The 21448-nt window shown below is 35.5% G+C and overlaps 1 protein-coding gene across 1 annotated transcript in view; it reads left to right on the top strand.

The window, feature by feature from the left end:
* Positions 1–21448, top strand: part of CPEB3 (cytoplasmic polyadenylation element binding protein 3) — a 218799-nt gene that overhangs the window by 180013 nt on the left and 17338 nt on the right. Inside the window, 2 exon segments of the mRNA XM_074295863.1 lie at positions 9269–9383; positions 18303–18484. Of these exon segments, the coding sequence (XP_074151964.1) occupies positions 9269–9383; positions 18303–18484 (297 nt within the window).

The following is a 21448-nucleotide window of genomic DNA, read 5'->3' as shown; positions in this document are numbered from 1 at the left end:
AATTAATCAGTAGCTGGCAGGATCCCAGCAGTGTTATCATGGCCTGCTGTTCATCCTTACAGTGATGGAGCATGACAGGCCACCAAAGAGGCCTCCCTAGCCCTGGTACAAACGTCCTTGGGTCCCAGGACCTATTTGTAACCTCAGGATGCTTCTGTCAGCTTTTGAAGTTCAAGTATACACAAAAGCTAGCTAAAGGGAACTCTTGTGGCCTCCCTCTGTTCTAGGAAGACTTCTGCTGGCCTGAGTAGCTTCCTCAATAGATAAATTTATTCCTCGTTCTTTCTGGAGTTCAAATCTCCTTGGCTTGAGAGAAAAGGGGAAGGATTTTTTGTCAGAGAATTCTGTAACTTTCTTCCTTGGCCAGATTAGACGTTGGAAACCTAAGAGAAGTCCAAGGGCAGTCACTTCTGAATGCCATGTGGTGGTGGTCCTAATTAATGGGCAAGCTCTACCTATTGGCTGCCCTTATAAGCAATTATTCTTTACTGCCATCCTTCTCTCTTCATCCCCATCCCCTCTAACTCTAGGGTGCTGAAATGCTGCAAACCCCCATCCCCTAAAAGAAACCAAAACAAACAGCTCTCTCATCTTAGGAACAAATGTTGAAAGTATTTTGTATTTTTTAAAGCAGGATTGAAACTAGCAAATGGAAATAATAGGCTATTACTAGGATCTAAAAATAAGTGCTGACAACTGGGTGGCCACTTACATGGGTGGTTTGCAGGGAGTTCTCTGATAGTATGGGGAAATCCGGGATCCAATGTCATAATTACATGTGAACATGCTTTGAAAAGCTTAAATTCACCATACATGTATCATCCATCAAGATTATTAGACTCCCAGATACCAGAAGAATGTTGTGGAGTGCCTTCCCCAAACACAAACTAGTATAGTGATACGCCCTGAAAAAAAATGTCCTTATCTTGTCCACCTGCTTCCACCCCCATCCCAAGAGGGTCATGCTACTTAAAATAGAGTTGTTAAGGGCTGGGTTATGGCCAACTCCGTAAGCCCTCTGACTCAGCTGTTCTAGTGATATTACAGAAGACTCTTGGGTCTTGCTGATTCATTCAGGCTACCAGTTTTATTTTAGCCACCATGCCCTCTACCCCAGGTCTTCAGAATGCTTAGAGATCATCTTAGTTTCGGAGCAAGAATGCCCTAGTAAATTATCTTAATTGAGCTTAATTATCAAAATGAATATTAAAATAGAGCTGCCATGAACTGTATCATTAACCATCAGCTGAATATCTATCTTATAGTAGGAAAATTATGCCAAGGAATTCCCATAGTTCCCTTTCTCCAAGATCTGTCACATTTGAAATGGTGGGCTAAAATTGTGAGCACATAGACAGGTTTCACCCTCAGGTTTGTTCTTGAAGTTGATTTGTAAATTGGCACTTCAGAATCATGAAAACATCCCATAGAAAGCAGTCATCCACCAAACAGGTATTAAGCCTCTGTGATATGTCAGGAAATGCACTGGGCCCTGGAAATATAAAAACAAAAAATGACAACCACCTGTCTCAAGGAGCTTCAATGCTATTGAGACATGCACATACACATAAATATATCCAGAATAATTATAACAAAGAAAGGCTAGATCCTAATAGGCATATTAGGAAAGTCATCTTATAGAAATTGGTGCTTATATGATCTATAGATTTGCTAGCAAAACCATCCTTGTCAACATAACTGAAATACTATATATGTGCAATTTTAAAAAGTAAAAGATTCTATTATGATATGGATAATTTAAGCCAAATTAAAATGTAATTTATTTTCTTGATTTCTGGTATTGATGTTTAATTAGAATACGGTGAACAAGTAGAGAGATATTAACGATTCGGAAAGAGATTAAGCATTTTGAAGGGCTTTTGAGATTGATGGCCTAGATGACTGCTTAATATGACTGCTTAATACAGTTTTCTTTTTCATTTCCAAATATATCAACTGTACCCTACTATTAGACTTGGCACTAATGATTAGGGGTATTTCTCCTAGCAAGTGAAGGAATGGACAAAGATTTTCCTAAGGTAACCAGGCAGCAATTCAGAGAGATAGAAGAAAAGAAAGAGAGGTTAATGAGGATGTAATATCAGAGAAATAGTGCCTTAGGTGGAATTAATCATACTATAAACAATGCAGGTATGAAGAATGGGGATTTCAGAACATGTGCAAACCCCTCAGTTAAATTTATAAGAGGAAAAATAAAACACTGTGAAAGGGTTTAAGTATGGGTTTTTTAATCGCTGTTAAAATTAGGCTGCTCTTTCCTAAGTTTCAGGCTTTTCCACTACTTGCATCATTATGTTTGATTTTGAGAGTCAAAACATATATCTTGAAATTTATAGGTAGCAACAGTATTTTTCTCTTTAGCAGCAGTGATCTAATGTTTATCTCTGGAGTTATAGTACTACATCCTAATTATAATGTAGTTAGAAAACTTGTAGTTAATAAGAAGGGTCTGCATTTACATTTATTGTGTGTACTCTTAGCTCTTATAATTACATTCCAATGCATGTAATTCCCTTAGACTGATAAAGAACTAAACGAGAAAATGTCATATTTGGTTATAAAGCTTTGATAATTATTTAACTTATAATTATTCCTGAGGTTCCAAACCTTACTTCCCTATTGAAAATAAAGGACTTTAATAGTTTATATTGTTCAGGCTGCCTTACCTGCCATTTGTTCACAGTAATAATTTATATTCTTTAAACTTTATTGGAAGGGAGAATATTCATTTTAATATCTAAAATAGTTTTGTTGATGTGGGGCACCAGGCATGGTGAAGATTGCAAATAACATGATGGATGAAAGAGAAGACTGGTTCAGAACTCAAGCAGCTATTTAGATAATATAAAAGTAGATTTCACGATGTGAAACCTTCTCTAGAAGATGGGAACCATTCGGAAATCTACCTTAAATAACACATTTTCTAAATACGTTATTTCCTACAAATCTCCAAAGAATGTTTAATTGGTGATGATAGTGAAAAGCTCATCTTTGGATGAAACCAGTTAAGTACCCAAAATACTTCCTGAAGAAGTGGTGTTGGTATTTAAGGTAATAAGGTTTGGCTGGGTCTAACCAAATCCATGCTGGAAGCACTGATAACTTTAACAGTCTTCAATAAATCAAATTTCAGTTTTCCTAGTGGAGGAAGACTTAGTCATAAAAATCACAGATTATGCTCCTGTCAAAAGAGTAAAGGGTAACCAAGGAAATATCAGCAACTACCAAGCCACATTCATTCTTTTTCACATCTCTAAAAATATTTGACCTTTCCATATTTTTAAGGTTATTATTGAAGAAAAAGAGCAGACTTTTATAGGTTTTTTTGTTTGTTTTTTTACAACAGACTACATCTTTGTGGTCATGTAATTGACTGGGTGGGTAACAGACTATTCTGTCTTTTGTTGAGTTGATTTAAAAAAAAAAAGCTTTTATAAAAGGATATTTGCTTCAAATATATTGAAAGAATAAAGGTACAAACATGTCCTTTTCCTTATTACCTGGGGGCATAAGGTCCTACCTTATTAGGTTCTGTGCTACCTGGTTCTCTGTAGAGGGGAAGATTGAGTAGGTTCATAGGTCAGTTCCTTCATAGCATGGGTCTCACCAAATTCAATCCAAAGCCCTGAGGGATTTACTGATGGGCTGGTTATATTACTTGGGTTCCTGGATTGCCTTGGCTTCCTAAGGCTCCAGAAGAGCTACTACTGTGACCACCTAGAATGGAAAACGCTCAAATCTCAGGCTGTTTCTTGAGGCCACATGGCCTAAAAAGAGAGCAGAAAGGGGTGGTTTTAGGAGCAGAGCATGGTGGTTTTAGGCCCTTCGCACTTAGCAACAATGAATGAGTAAAGAAGTCTTTCACCCTCAAGTAAGGAAATAAAGCATTTGACTAAAGACAAATTGCATTCTTGAAGGTGCCTTTAAACATATTGTCTCCCATATGCACACCAAGATTGTATAGGACAATGGCAGTATTGACCCATGGAAATGATTTGTTCACAGCTAAGTAACTTCAAGAGGAGTGTCAAACAAGGAGGCGTGACACTGGTGGACACAGTATGGGAACACAAAACAAGACCTGCAAAATGTTCCAACCAAGGGGCTCTTTATTGAAGTAGAAATACAAATGTTCTTAATTGTAGGCGACTTTGTCCAATTACATTGAGTTGTGTTCTTGAAACTCTTGCTATTTTGCAAATGATTGAGTCACATAACTATTCCTAGAAAAAAAAATCTCTTATTATTCAAGACAATTGGATATCTAGCCAATAGATTTAGTTGATCAGTATCCATATCTTGACCAAGTACTGCAGACGAATGTTGATCTGGGCCCAGAATTAAATAAGAGGAAAATACGTATCTGTGTTACTTTTGGAGATTTGAAATTGAGCATTGCTCTTTAGTACCAATTCTTCAATGCTGCATATGGCTTAGAGCTTTCAGAAAAATAAAAATTATGAGAAACACAAAAGGCAATGGGAAGATGCATGGAAGGCATGTAGACTGCTACATATTACTAATAATGAATTGTACACTAGATAGGATATAAGGCAGAGTTGTCACGCTCACTGGTGGCAAGTTGCTATAAAATTCCTGAGTATAATATAATTGGCAGATATTTGACAAAATAAAATTTAGTACAACATAAATAATGTTAACTTGTGGTTTTCTAAGTCAATATGCAGCCAACAGGGATCTGGTTTTATTTGAGCTTGACATCTCTGGTATAAGACGTCATTGGAGGATGAAAAGAAGGTAAGCCTGTGTGTGTGTGTGTGTGTGTGTGTGTGTGTGAGAGAGAGAGAGAGAGAGAGAGAACGAATGAATTTGCAAGACAATAGATAGTTCAAATGGCTCATGATTACTATTAAAATGTTAAAGAATCATGTCTCTGAGAAGCTTCATGGATCTGGAAATTTTATGGAGAGTCATAACTAACAAGTACATGAGAAGCCTTGTGATATCTCTTAATGGAGGCAGCATCCACGTAGAAGCATATTCATGAAGAAACCATAGATCTAGGAAAATTTATATAATGTATTTAGAATGAGCAGTCCAAGTAGTTCATTTCTATGCAAGTCCCAGAGTTAACAGTTGGTGTGTGCTTAAGTGACTGCAGGGTAGAGGAGTGCTGGGAGCTTGCTTTGACTTAAATTTTCCTTGTGAGCATTTACATTTTGGAAATCAGCAAATGCCAAAAATCAGAGTTTGATTTATTATCTTGATTGTAAAAGAAAGCGATGGAGAAAATGTTAATAATGAGGTTAAAATTATTAATATGTCCTCTGTACTTTTTAACCCCAGAAAACTGGCTGTTTAGATCTTTAGCGACTTTACTTGTCCTAGGGCTACATGAAGAAATCATATTTTTAAGGACATCAAAATAAGAACAGGAGGCCCTCAGTGTTTTAAGATGTTGCTGTTATGAGATTTTGCTTAATTTTTCTGGAAATATTTTGTAATTGATTGCTTAGGTATCTAAATCAAAACAAAACAAATCAAAACAAAATATAATCTATAAATTAAAAAGTAAAAAGGGTGGCATCCAGGAATCCCTTTTTCTGTGGGTAACTTGTCCAGCTGTTGACCTTAGCTATCCTTTACCTCTACTTTGTAAACCTTAGAATGTTATATAAAGGACAAGGTGTTATTGTGATTTGGTATAAGTAATGTTTCCAAAGTTATGTCAGGTTGCTTACCTAAATGAACATAAAGTATTTTAACTATAAAAAGAACAGTATGGGACAGTTGTGACAGCAAATATCAGAAATGTAAAGTATTGTTACTGAATTTACATGTCAATATTAAAAGGAAAGCCTTTTTATTTAACAGTGGTAAAAAGATAATCTCAACCTAGTAACTTGTGACAAAATGCTAAAAGGCTACTATTCTGGAAAATAATCACCAAAAATAGTAAGAAAGGGAGAGAAAAAAAAAGCTGCCTTATGCAATAGTGAGCACCTCTATATGGGAGTGATTTTTTCAAAGGAGAAAGGTTAAATATCTACCTATTCCTGGGAATCTATGTCTGACAGAGAGGCAAGAGCTGACTGAACTTGACGGTAGTTTAAAATCATTCTCTTGAGCTGCTGTGCTGCTATGTGGTAGAAGAGTTGGTTCTATCATTATTTCTCCAGAAGAGGCCGTAAATAATGGAACAATGGCACTCATCACAGCTGCTTTCTGATAGCAGTCCTGAACTATGCCGTATATGAATACTCTATCAGCCAACTCTTGTGTCCTATCCTCCCCAGCTTTTCAGATCTACAATGTGAGAATCAGATGAACCCTGTGTATTCTCACATCTGTCTATATTTGGGATGACAGTGATGTTATTGGAGTCTCTAAGAACATCATTGGATTCGACCATGATAGTTGGTGAATTAATTATTTTGAGGAGGACTGCAGTAATGGGAAGTGGCTACAATTTCCATGATTAAGGCTTTCTTTAAGAGGGAAACTACTTGTGTTGTAGATTTTTTAAAAAAATAAATGTCTTTTGCTCCATTTTTAAGATGACATTATATAAAATGACATAAACCCTCTTGCCAGATCCTGAGCCTGCTTATAATAGGGTTAATGTGGCAAACAGAAAGACCATGTGTGAGAGGAGGCACACATGGTAGCCACTGGACTATACACAAAAGAGATGTCACCTAAGAATGAGAGAGGCTTTGTGATAGTAGAAAGAATGCTCCTCTGGGAGCCAGAAGACCTAGATTCAATCACTATTATTTATCTGGTTGTGTGACCATGGCAAAGTATTTAACTTAGTTTCCTTGTGTCTGAAAAGGGGATGGTACCTTCGTACCACACATAGTTGTGAGGAAAGGACTTATGGTGCCATATAAATGAATTTTTTCTTCATTGTTAACATTAAACACACAACTTCTTAGAATATCAGGAAGATATAAGTCCTTGGTTTTGATAATTAAAGGCAAAAGACATCTGGAAGATTTATTAAATGCACGTATTTATACAATTCATAAAACAATAATACTAAAAGAAATGGTCAAAAGAACTTTTTAAAACAGTTCAGCAAAAAGACTCTTCAGGGAGATTTAATGTGAAGGATCTGGATGGAATGTCCCAGCCTATACAAAATAACTGTGTATGCAAAGATTAATGAAAATGTCCTTGCTTCAGAGATGGAAATAAAATTTCAAAGCATTCCCTTTGCTGGATAATCCATTTTAAGTAGCGGCAAATTATTTAGTATAGAAGAATTAAAATGAGAATGAGTTATATAGTAGCTTTTAGGACTTGGCCAGATCTGTCCAAGCAACTCACCTTGATGATGTTGATGGCATTGGAATGTCTTTGGCAAATGAGTTATCTTTCAAAAGTGTTCCTGGACAAAAAACTAGAGAAAGAGAATGGCTGTTATTTAATATGAACCTCTGCAATAGGTGTACAAACTTGATTTTTATGCATATCCTAGATAAAGATGAGGAGCACTGTCTATTTAAAGAACATCGAACATTCAGCATCATCCATCTCTTATTTCCATCAGAATCATGCAAAGAAGGATTTCTAGACTCTTGAAGAGTTCATCTTTTATCTTTTATTTTTAAAAAAAGTAGCCCAATCACTGTACCTGCCAGTGTTATGCACAAAATACTTAGGTCTTAATAAATGCTTAGTCTGTTTTCAACCAGAATCATAGCATTCAAAATGTTGATATAAAAGTTGTCTAGGTAAAGAATAGATATAATTTGATAATTCTGGAATAAATTAATATGACTAACAGACTGAGATAAGTAATAGTGAAATGCTAGGAATTTTTTAAATTATCTTAAATAATTTAAAGCAATTAATTCAGTTGATGGGGCCCTTGAGTTCCCTTCCCACTTAAAATCTATGATCCTTTAGGCCAGTGAATCTTAAAGTGATATTATTAAGTTAGATTTGGAAGCTTACAGGAAAACATTTTAAAATTACTTTTAGATGAAAAGTATCAAAGTTTCAGTTCAGCAAATTTCCATTAGCAGAGTATAGGGAACTTTCCCTTAGAAATAAAGATGCTCAACTGGGATCTGATAGAAGAATTCCTTTGAAACCTCTCTAGTCTTCAATTTCCAGCATATGGAAAAGATGATGAGTGAGAAGAGTGATGAGTTGGAATGTTAACTTCCGAATTATAGTCTGTAGCTGTTTATTATTAGGAGATGGTCATAACATACATGTACATGAATATATTTCCTGGGTGCAGGAAATTTAATTTTTGAAGGTGAACATTTGACTAATCAATCATAAAGGGTATTTGTTTTATTTATTAAACAAACTAAAGGAATTAAAACTGAATTTAACTTTTATATAGCACTCATATTGAAATGACTTATAAAAAAGTAAAAAATACAGATTTTTATTTTAGAAACATTAGGATGTGCCCGGGTATCCTGCATGGCCTATAAGCACGTCTATGATCAAAATAATAGTAGCTAATAACTAGCATTTATACAATGCTTTACATATGTTAATATCTTAATCAAATTACCAGATAAGCACATACACAGACAGATATAAGAATTTAAGCAAAATAGAGGAGGAAATCACAGAAATTATTTTAGGGGGGAATTAACTACTCTGAAGATCTTTGCTATCATCAGCACTGGCAAAGTGATATACCCCTGAGAATTTAGGCTTTGAACTGTGGAGGACAGGCCTAAGAAACGCTGATGAAACAAAAGGCAGTAACACTACTCCCTAATTGTTCAGTATCTGTGTTTGTGACTGTGTGTTAACTTGTTAAATGTTAATGAGTCTTACACATTAATCTTCTTGCCGTATGCCTTCATTATTTTTAGAGGTATGTGAATTACAAAGCCAGCTGCATGAATAATCCAGAAGCAATTTGTTCTCCTCCATCAGAGTGGCTAATGAGAAATTGACTGGAAAACACTATAGATTTTGATTGCAAACCAGAGGCCGTGGTTCTATTGCCTCTACTTGGAAAATCTGCCAGGAAAAGGTTATCTTTTCCTGACCTACAGTCTCCCAAAGATGAATCCGTGGTGGGTTGAGAGATTCATTGGGGAATATTTAGTGTTTCTGCATGGAACCCTCAAAGCCTCTCTAGTAAGAAATAAAATGCAGGGGAAGTGAACTCTGTTCTAGTGGAGTCAAACTGTGTTAAATATACTATAAAATTCACAAAATGTAGTGGGTTTGTCGTTAGAATCAACTTATTCTCATTGGGGTTGCTGGAAATGAAGTAAGGACCAAGTAAACAACTTTTTTTCAGGTGCAAATTCGACCATGGAACCTAAGTGACAGTGACTTTGTAATGGATGGCTCTCAGCCTTTGGACCCCAGAAAAACTATCTTTGTTGGGGGAGTTCCACGACCCCTTCGAGCTGGTGAGTGGAAATAGTAAAAACATTTAGTCTTAAATATTTTCCAGGTTTCCCCATCTGCTGTATGCAGCATCTAAAAAGAAGGCTGTGGGTTGGTCCACTTTCTAAAGTGAGCCAGTTTGGCCTGGCTTCCTGGCTGCCTGCCTCAAGATTCTGAGTATGATGCCCGAATCCACCATTTTCTATGCACAAGAATGAATTACCTGAAATCATCTTTAGTTATTTAGTGAATTGATGTTCTAAAAGTATGAATTCTGTTTGCTGCTTCCTTATAAAGCCACATACTTCTTAAGGAAGTTACAGTCTGCACAACTTCTCAAGATGATGGGTCAGCTGCAGTATCCTATGTGGGAGAGGATGTAAGTAATGAGCTATGGAATAATGCTGAGTATTCTATAGCACCTGGTCATCTGAAGTAGTAAGCCTTTCTACTTAAAAATTTTGTCTTAGGAAATCAGATTTGAAACTCTTAGCAAGTAAGTTTGGTTTTTGTTTCTCAGACTTGAGAAGTTTACAAATATACTTTTATTTCTGGGAATTTTAATTTTGGTTTTGATTTCTAGTTTTAAACATGGCTTCAAAAAAAACTTTTAATAATGAAATTGTTTTCCTGTGTTTAATTTTATTAATAGGTAGGGTCAGTGAAGTGATGCTGAAATAATAAATTTAAAATTTAAATCCTTAAAGCAGATTTAATAAATAATTTACCCTAATCAACATTATTTCATGGGAAATAATTACACTAACCAACTTAATTCTTTAAAACATATTTTAAAGCACTTATAATAATGTACTTTGTGCACAAAATAAAATTATAGGGTGAAATAACATTGTTGAGATATGCTTATAGTTTCAAGAAATGCAAAAACATCTTCCATTGTGTGTACTTATATATAATATAATGTATTATATATATAATACATGCATCAACACAAATATACATTCATATTTGCAGATAATTAGATTAAAAACATTAAAATTTAGAGAAAAACATCACAAAATAAATTGTGGAAAGATATTTCACTTCTCTTTGGTCTCAAGACTTTAACTCTTCTAATTCTGATAGTTCTGCTTAAAGACCCATATTCCTATTTCCTGCCTTATATATTTATATATAAGATTATATAGATTTCTATAAAATCTCTATTGGAAAGGGAAAAAAGTTTTAGAAGTCTGTTTGAAGAATAAACTTTACATTTGTAGCATATGACCAGAAAGCATGTAATTTCATACAACATCAACATGTCTTGAATCACGTTGTACCCACAGAAAACTTGAGAAATCGTCTAATTTCCAATATAAGAGAGCAAAACAAAACTGAGCTAAGTAATGTTCAAGTTAAAGAAAATTCTGTTTACAGGATGAAGAAAAATGCAACCTATTATTTTTAAGCCAAACAAAGTTGATTATATAATTTATGAGACACAAATTAAACTTATTTATTGATCTTTTGCTTTCTGGGTGGTAAAGACTTTTACTCATACAGTGGCTAAAAATTTTCAAGGGTGTATCTTTTTATTTTCACTTTAAGAATTGAATTTCCTCATCTGGAGAGGAAAGGAAGGTCTGGGGATTAGGACTGATAGAAAATCTTTCAATGGAATTGTACACCTTGTGGGCTTTTAGGGAATTGCCACCAGAGAAATAATAAATGATTTTGCATTTTTTATTGCTGTAGGCATAAGTAGTAAGTAGTCTTACTCCTACATGAAACTGATAATTGATTGAGGGACACTAGATATTTATCTTAAAGGGAAATCCAGTGTACAAGATTGTGGAATTAGTTTTATTCCGTCATGTATATTTTTACTTACATCATAGTTATAACAGTTTTTTTTTTTTTTTTACAAGCTATTACAGCATTTATTTAGCTTACCCACTTTGATGATTTGGGGGAGGGGAGGGAAAGGAATGGTACTAAATAATTGGCAATCACTGTATTTTACCAATCCTGATGAGGTTTAGCATTCCTTCCCCTGATGGCCCAAGATGAAAGTCTGCAACTCTTCTGGTCAGAAAAGCTGATTTTAAAATTCCTGATTCAAAAAATGTGGTTGTTTTTTTTTTTTGACAAATTATATGATATAATTTAGGGTCCTTTATACCCCTTTCTAGACAATATACCAGCTGTAAAGATTTTCATGTTCCATTTTTTAATCAGTCATCTAGATTTGAAAAATGGTTTGCATTATATGAATATTATTCTTAAAGTTACAGGGCCAAACAAGTTCTAGCACTGAATTCTCCAACTTCCCTCAAACCCCATCCTCTCCAAAAAAAAAAAAAAAGCTATTTGACTTAGCAAAACAAGACTGGTTATGGATTTTAGGCTAATTTTTATGCCTTGGAATTTCAAATTGAAAATCCCGATATCCAACACCTGAAGGATTGCTGAGTGCGTACTTGACTCTAATAGCACTCTATGAAGGAGGTGTTGAGCCTTATACCAAGGAATAACTGGTTGACATTGAGAAGACATTGAGTTTCTTAAAGGAAATCATCATAGCTTTTAATGTCACATTTAACACAATTCCCCTATAACCCTAACCCTAACTCTTAAACATTGAGCAGATTAGTTGCCATCATTCTATAAAAGCAACATAAGTATTTATGGGGAAAGGTACACAAAAAGAAGTAAGATCAGTTTGGCCATTCCTGAGTATGTGCAAAGATATGAGATATGAGAGAGAAAGTGAATCTAATACCAAAGGACTCCCAAAAAGTGGGTTTTCAATCTCAGAACTAACACTTATGGGACTGAGTAGAGTTCCGTCTTTTTAAACAGAATGAACTGGTTTTTTGCTTTTTGTTGTTTTTTTTTAAACCCAACCACAGAAAAACTTGATATTTCTAAAGAAATAACATGTGAGTTAGGACAGGTAAATTAACCAATTTGTTCTTTGAAAGGCTTTTCGTTTTTAAGTTGTTTTGGTTTAATGAAGACTTAATTATATCCATATGGGAGATAGTAGCAAAGACTAATACTAATGAGACATCTGGAAATATCCATTAAAAAGAATAGCAATAAATGTTCTCTGAGTTGCATTGAAATGTATTTCTCCCTGTCTACCTCTTTAAGACTATAAGTCTGAATTCTAGGGGAAATGGATGCTCTATACTGCTCCTACACATTAACTATCTGGGAGTAGAGAATTCAGGAACCCTATTGATCAGAGTAACTCTGCCTTCACAGATTCAAAGTGTGGGAAGAAACAAGAATAATAAACCTAGAAGAAACCTATTTATTCCTTGCTTAGTAGGACTGGGAAAGTGTCACACTAGGGAGAATGATGGAAGTAATAGCAAATTACTTTTATGTGACGACAGGCTTCTCTGAAAAAATAAACTGGAAAGTAATGGTGTTATACAATGTGCATGTCCTGTTTTTCCAAGTATCACTAAACTTGAGGATTCTCTATACAAAAGCATTTTAAACAGAATTTCCATTAGGTGGCTGAATCTAAAAAGGTTTTTGTCTTTTTACCCTTTATGCATCTGGATAGCTCTTAACTCCATTACTTCCTTGGCTTCTCATTCTTAAGATTCCCAGTCTAAGTCCTGGAAAAATAGGTTTATTATGGAATTATTGGTCATGCTACTTCTTAAGTTCAGTAGAAACTTAATGCCTTTCTTAGCTTTCTCTTCTAAATTTCTTCTTTTATGTTTTCCTTTTATATTTTGCAACAAATCCTGAAATTTTTCCTGGGAATCTCCTCTTCTCACCTCTTCTTTCCAGGACTTTCTCTCTTTTCCCTTGATGTTTTGTTAAAGGTTTTTCTATGAATTCATCACTTTTCCTTGCTGTAAATCTGAAATTATTTATGGCACATCCATCTCTTCTTTCCCTTTTGTCTTCACTTTAAATCTCTCTCTTGGTTTGTTTGTTTTTTGTTAGTTAGCTGAAGCTTTTCTTTTTCCTGTCTCCCAAATCTGCTATCAAGAAAATTATACCATCTGAGATGTGTTGCTGGCATATTGACAAGCTTACCTATCTTGTCCTTTGAGTCCAAAGATTTTCCAGTGTCATGGTGTATCCATGCTTAGCCAGCAAACATATCTGCTAATAGCAGATGCCAAACCATGCAACAACTGTGCAACTTCCAAATAGGGTAACATTAATTAACAAATTAAGCCAAAGTCAAATTAGGACTAAGGCTAACATACAGAACAAAAACCATGGCAAATTAACATCCATTAGAATCTAATCAATAAGAATTAAGCAAATCAAATTTTGTTAACTATTAAGGATTTAGACATTTTCCTACTTGTGACAAGCAATAAGGCTGGCAGCAATCTAACCTAATTGAATTAAATGTGTCTAATGTTGTGTGGGAATTTGATCAGTGTCTTAGTTTATCTCTTTCATATCCTTGGCATCTTCTTTCTTGAAAATGTTCTAGATGTGAAATAGATCTAAAGTTTTAAGATTTGTCAAATTTGGGGCAGCTAGGTGTCACAGTGTATAGAGTATCAAATCTGAAGACAGGAGGATCTGGGTTCAAATCTGGCCTCAGACACTTAACCTGTCCTGGCTGTGTGACCTGGGCAAGTCACTTAACCCCAATTGCCTCAAAGGGAAAAAAGATTTGTCAAATTCTCACTATTCTGCTCAGACCCAGTCTACATGAACACATTTTTAACATTTGGAGAAAGATGTCTCAAAAAGCTTATATCTGGAATGTGAGACCTGAAAGATGCTGCTATATGAAATCTCTCATAAGTTCAGAACTCCTCATTACCTGAAAGTGGGTTTTACTATTCTTATGTCTGAGTCATCCTTGATTTGTTATCCTTTAGGAGGGCTCTGAACCATCAATTATAAGCCATCTTTGTGTGGTGAAAAAAATATATATTTTTCAATAACCTCATTCTCTCTGCCTTCTCCAACCCTATCTCTCTTTTCTTGGAACCTATTAGGCTTGGAGAATGTATAGTTCTGTGTATTGCCTTTGTTTAGTTGTTGGAATTTATATAAACCAGTTCAGTTTCTTACTTGGTTGTTGTGTAGTCAGAAACACAACCTACCCAAGAGTAAAAAACCAAGTTTAAATGACTGGGGTTCAAATTACTCCACCCAGGTTTTTTTAGGAATCTTTGACATCATCAGCTAGTCTTTCAATGAGTCCTATGTTCTAGATATTATATCCTTGTCATAAGATAGTCTGTGGAAAAATGAAAATAATGGCAACATCTACACAATAAAGGTTTGCATTTTAAGTTTTATTTGTTTTGTACCTATAGTACATTAGTTCATGAAATTAATTTGGTGCTTTTTAGAAACTCAGGACATCTGGTCCAAAGAGTCCTCCCAGTGACTGAATGGATCATCTGTGAGTAACATTCCAAGGAAAAAACATAGAAGTAGTATGGACATTCCCCACATCTATACTGATGCCCAGAATGCTCCCTCCCTCATGATTGCTTCTGACATTGTGCTCTGTAGATTTGCTTATGTTTCAGAATTGGGTCTTGAAGACTCTTCTTCAGCAAGTAGGTTGCATGGTAAGGAGAGTGTCTTGGGGACCATTTCATCTGGAAGGTGGTAAGATTGCCAGAAGTCTAAGCTCTTTCTTACACCTTCAGAATTGGTGACCTTTACTCAGGTTATTGAGATAAAACAATCACCATAGTTTTAGGGTATTCTCATCTTGGTTAATGTCCAGGGGACATTTAAAATGTGATTTGACTTCCAAATTTTCTTTTCCATCTCTTCACTATTCACTGCCACAATATAATAAGCAGGTCCCCTCCCAACATAAAATAAAAAGTTGACTTGAATGTTCCTAATCTTTAAGAATGAGTATGTCTCTGTGGAATTATTTAAGCAATGCAAGGTAAAGATAGTCTCAAACCCCTAGAAAGCTTTAGGTTACAAAAGAAAAAGTTAGGCCTTCTGTGAACTGGCAGCTATCCTTTATGAAGAGGATCAAAAAGGGTCCAGTATGCTTTCAAAATATAATTGATTTTAACAACTCTTTGGCCATTTCTCTTTTGTAGTGGAACATAAGCTAAATCTTTTGCCAATAGCCTTCCCCATCAGCATATCTCTACTACATCTGTCTGGGAAGTTTGTGGCAAAAGATGCTTCCTCTGTTCACTTAATATTCTTGCCTACTATCATGTTTATTTATTCTCAGCAAATTTAGGTGATTGTGATTTTTTTTCAAAGGTAATAGTAGATTGTGAACTCTAGGACTTATTAGAGACTACACAGATCAGCAAGCGTCATTCTGTCTTTAATACCTAACCATGGAAATTAGTCACTTTTTCCTTCTACCCTTTCAATAAACTAGTAGTTTGATAACAAATCTTCAAATAAGCAAATGATTTCCAGTGGTTTCACTGCCTGAAGTTTTTGGGTATCCCTGAAAGCACAGACCAGAGCTCTTTGGTAGGAATCATTTCTTTTGATGTTTCAAGAAAAGCATTCCTTCTTCAGAAATGAAATACTTGAAATGCAGCTTCATCAGTTATGGTCTTATCAGACAGCTCTCAGCTTTTGCTTTTCATAGTACAGGGACAGCAAGGGAATAATTGATCTGTTTTCAGTGGCTAGATTTATCAAGGCATTTCATATAGATTTATCATCCTCCAAAGATATTTTTCTGGTCCCATAAGATATCTGTGGTTATTAGCTCACTGGCTAATGCTTCCTTTGAACCTTCCTATACTTGAGAAACGAAATTTATAATGTAGAAGATCTTCTGGTTATAGTGACTTCATCCTGAATTGAGCTAATGTCAAGTCTTAGTGACTGTTATAGCTTTCTCTCAGTTATAAGTAGGCACTTCAGTTGTCTCCTATATTCCTTCCTAAAGGAAAAATATAAATCCTTCTAATTCATTTACCCATCAATCTTTTCCAAACCATGTGATCCACTTACCCCATAATCAGATACTCTTTCAAACTAAACTTTCAGTATTAACTTATTTTTGATACCCAAAGATTACTTAATGAAGTCTGCTATCCATTTCACTAAAGGAGTTATTCTCTGACAAATGTGAATACTATTTACTTGTATCATCCAGACTCTTCGCTATTAATGCAAAGGTGAAAGACTACTGAATTGCATTCTAGAGTAATACAATATCTTAATTATAGAGCTATGATTCTTCCTACCTAATTGATATTTTGGAGGTAGAATTAATATAGGTATGGGTTAGTGGTGGTATGAATAATCAATAGGCAGCAAATTTCAATATAAATAATCTCCATATTATTTGAGATATTTGCTAAGTTCTTGATGATCCTAGTTGGTATTTTTTTTAAAAAGTGAACATCATTTTTTGGACCCTCCCACCAGATTGCTACCATGGTCATCTCTTGTTGTCTGATAGCAGTTATTCCCTATCTGGCAGTTGTTCAGAACTTGTGCCCATAAAAGGATTATTGCATGTGATATTTTCCCATCACTTTCTTGTGCTATTTTAGATATGATCTCAATTGGCTGCTAGCCTTTTTTTCATTTTATGAAAAATTCCTTTTTTCTCATATTAGTCTTATTAAAATGGGCACATAAATGATCAACTGTTTCACATAATCTGGAGTAGAAGGGAGTGTGTATATATACATCTATAAAGCTACATATTAGCTTTCTGAGAAAAAAATCCACTATAACAGGTCAGCACAATTTTTTAATTAATTATACAAACCCAAGAACATTTGTGTTCTCTGAACTAAAAATATTTGGTTCCTTTCCTTTTTGTTAGAGATACAGCTAAGAAGTAGTGCACTGCTCCATCCCTTCCTCCACTGTCTATTCTCATTGACTATTCTCAGACTCACATATTCCTTTACAAGTGTTTGCCACAGGATTAATGGCCCCTGCTTCTATAGTGCTTTTAGTGTCTGGAAGATCACTGTGACCTTGATCTTCATCCTTTCTACTCTTTCTTCATTCTTCAGGATGTAGGTGGTTGAGGAAAATTATTACTCGGGTGCCCTCTAGGGTTAGCTTTAAGGCTCTCTGATTTGTGTTATGTTAGTGACCTAAAAGAAATGACCAGACCTTGAAGGACTTCCCTGTAGTATATATAGGGATCTACCACCCAATAGTTTTCCCTTCAGAAATCTCAGATTATCAGTGAGTGAACTCCATCCTCTCCATCCACCCCAAGCAAAATATTCTGTCCTAAGAACATATTCGGAAAGCAAGTCCTTTTGATTAAACTAATTTATAAATGCCTCATCTACAGATGCTTTTTAGAGCAGGCAAAGAAGTTGAGCATTGTACCAAACTAGGTATATTTAGAAGAATTTTGACACCTAATATAGATTATATCCATATGCTGATAGTATAGAACAGACAGCATATCTACAATCCCTTTGTAAAACTATTTTATCATCACTACATCACTTTTCTTTGCTACTCACTTTTCTACATGGGAGATGAATATTACTGTTTCTGAGTTGGGATAGAATTGTATTCTAAGACAAAAATTTAAAAAAAAACCTTATTGAAAGTGACCAAATTTGAATACTTAAAACTTTCTGTGATATATTCTCAGGGCAATAGAATAGAGGGGGGTGTGAATAGTAAAAATGGCTTCTTGTTGTACCACCTGGTGGGTCATCACATTCTGTAGACAGGACTAGTGATTTTGAAATACTGTGTTTCAGTAGAATTATTTTGTAGACTAAGCAGTTAGAAATTAGAATCAGAAGCACGCTGCTGGGTCATAATTCCAGGCTTATATGCTTCTTTTGGTAAGTCTTTCCCGAAGTTTTGTTAGGTTTAAAAAAAATCCCAAAAGATGGTTCTCCTGCTTCCTATTTACCCAGAAAATTGCATTGACCATTTTTTTCATTCTGTTCTTAATTTTTCTTCACTTTTGTCATATGCATTCCAAATTTCTTATCTCCCCCCTCACAAGCAAATAAGCCTTTAAACTATGCTCTACATTCTCACTTCTTTTCTTGCAGTTGAATTGGCAATGATTATGGACCGTCTTTACGGGGGTGTCTGCTATGCTGGCATTGATACAGACCCAGAACTGAAGTACCCAAAAGGCGCTGGCCGAGTGGCTTTCTCCAATCAGCAGAGTTATATCGCCGCTATCAGTGCACGGTTTGTGCAGCTCCAACACAACGACATTGACAAACGGGTAAGTGGTCTTGGGTTTGCATGGGTTACAGAATAGCATTGAACAACACAGCAAATTGGAGAGAAAAGCAACTTATGGTGATGCATAGACACATGTGAGAATGCAGAAGGTGCCATAAACCTGCCCTAAGAAAGGAAAAGTGAGTGCCCTTCACATGTGATGCACTGCTTACGCATTAGGGTTCTACTCAGATGCCTCGGTGGTATGAACTCTTGTGAGTAGAGTTGTTTATGATAAGTCAAGTTTTATATGAGTTATTATTTTAAAAAGCACCTTATATCTCTTGCCTCATTTGATCCTCGAAACTCCCGTGGAGAAAGAATGAGTGATAATATCTCCATTTTTTTAGATAAGAAAACTGACCCTCAGAGTGGAGAGAGCACTGGATCTGGAGGCAGGAAGACCTCAGACTCTTACTAGCTATGTGACCCTGGGAAAACCATTTAACCTCTGCAAGCCTCAGTTTCTTATCTGTTATATGGAGATAATAATAGCTCCTTACAGGACTGATATAAAGCCCATAGCCTCTATGACTACTTATTAAAAATGTTACTTTTAGAATGGCATGGGACAGCTAGGTGGCGCAGTGGATAGAGCACCAGCCCTGAATTCAGGAGGGCCAGAGTTCAAATTTGGTCTCAGACACTTAACACTTCCTAGCTGTGTGACCCTGGGTAAGTCACTTAACCCCAGCCTTTTAAAAAAAAAATGGCATTTTTAAAAAGTTGTTGAGATGGAAACCATTGCCTTTTAGACTAATCACTTTTCCAGTACCTTGGTTTCCAGTCTGTAAAATTAGCAGATTAGGTAATGTAAGGTCCATTCTAGCCCTAACATGCTAAAATTTTTTAACTCTCTGATTTGCTTTGTAAACCTAAAAGTACTATAGAAATCACAGTTATTTAGAGGATATTATTCATAGACTTAAATTAGATAAAAAAAAAACAGGTTTAAAAAAACCCCTAAATATTTAGTGACTCTAAGAGTAACTTAGCATCTATCACCAGTATATTACAGGGCCCTGTGAAAAATACTTCTCCACCCAGTTTTTTTGTGTTTTTGCTATACAACATGCAAAAAAACCTTTAAAAAATTCATAACATGATAGGATATCAAGTATGTCTATATCTTTATAAATGAAGAAGGATGGATGTGAGGTTTCACTTTCATGACACTAATTAAATTAAATCCTAGTGCCAAGTGCAATGCTTCATATGTAATCACTTTATAAATTGTTTCAATTAAAACATTTATTGGACATCTCCTTTGTCAGAATGCTTTGCTACAGAGAAAGAAAGTCTAAGCATGACTCAATCCTTGCCCTCATGGATCTTATAGTCAAGTAGGACATGACATCTTGTTGACAAGAAGCTTTCCCACATCCCCCCTTGACTTATCATTTCACTGGAATTCAATAATAGAACTTGGGTCAAGATCTTCCCACCTTGAAGTCTGAATCTCTCTTCCAATACTTCCAATACCCTGAATACATTAGAAAAAGGCAAAGCTGAGTGATATGTGAGGTTTAAGAGAGAACATGGGGAACGGAGGTGGAATCACAGCAAAGCATTTCCTGGATGAGGAAGTATTTGAGTTGAACTTTAAGAGACTGGTATACATTCTAGGAGGAAGAGAGGAAATAAATGGATAAATACCAAAAAGTACGACATATCAGGAAAACCATTGCTTTGGAGTCAGAGGACTTGAGCACTACCTGATCCTTATCTTACCACTTATTCTCAGTGATATACACTTTGTATATCCATTGTTTTTACTTGTACACCACATTCCTTCTCTTATCCCCTTCTCTTGCCTTGAGCAAAACTGTTTCAGTTTTGTCCTGGTATTACCAGCACTTAACACTGTACCAGACACATAGTAGACACTTAAAAAAGGCTTATTGATTCTGCCTTATTAGATCTTGGGACCAGAACTGCAGCTCTTTCATTTTCTAGTTCCCTTGTACTCTCATTAGCATTATCTTCAAGAATTTTTGCAGGAATCTTTTAAAGTCATTTGCCAGTTTTTTGAAAGCTAGTTTTTGATAGCTAGATAATATGTTCCATAACTTCACTTAACTGAGCACACACAAACTGCAATGTGTCACAATATCCTAAAAGCAAGCAAAATAGGTCACTACCACCAATCCCTCTGTTTTGGAGCTCTCCTTCCTCAGCATAGCACGTGTACCATATGTTATACGCAATACCTGACGTATAGACCGAGAAAGCAACAGCCTCGATCCCTATAGTAATTATAATGAAATTTCTTTTATTATTTTTTAAAACAAAAATAATTACAAATGGAAGCCGTAACATTTTCTTTCCATGTCATAGTGGATCATCTTGCGGGATCCCCCCTTGCATGTGTGTACCCTACTTGAAAGACAGCAGGTCTGATGTTCCCCTTGGATATGCCATTATCTCCATTTTCACTCTACCTCGGCCACTGTTAGGGAGTGATAATATCTTGATATGTCATCCATAATTCTGCCATCTCTATACTCCAGAACGCTGAAGTTCTTCATTCTAACTAAAGCTACTATCCTTCAATCCTGTTCCTTATCCTTTCTAAAGCTTTTCTTGGTTGCTGTTCTCCCAGCCTGTCACCCTTGCCTTGTTCTCCCTTCCCTAACTTTAGTCTTGACATTGTGATTCGCTTCTTCCTGCTCTACTCTTATGAGTCACTTCGAATTCCTTTCCCCTTTGACCTCACCTTTAATCAGATTTCAGCTCAAGACAACCCTTAGTAATCACCTCCAGTTTCTACTCACCTGCTGCTCAATATTCCTGAAGAAAGTCATAGAAACCTTCTGTCAGTGTTTCTAGATCTTTATCTTATCTAATTTTAGTTGGGCCCTCCTTTCTGTGCAGCATTCTTTTTATTCTTCTCTGAATGACTTCCTGTAATTTCTCTAATAATCTTAGGGGTTATTAGATCATTTACTACTTCTGCTACTTCCTC

Source organism: Sminthopsis crassicaudata, chromosome 2 (assembly GCF_048593235.1).
Source record: "Sminthopsis crassicaudata isolate SCR6 chromosome 2, ASM4859323v1, whole genome shotgun sequence".
NCBI lineage: Eukaryota > Metazoa > Chordata > Mammalia > Dasyuromorphia > Dasyuridae > Sminthopsis > Sminthopsis crassicaudata.
Note: the sequence above shows the minus strand (reverse complement) of the source record. Positions and strands in the feature narration are given on the sequence as shown.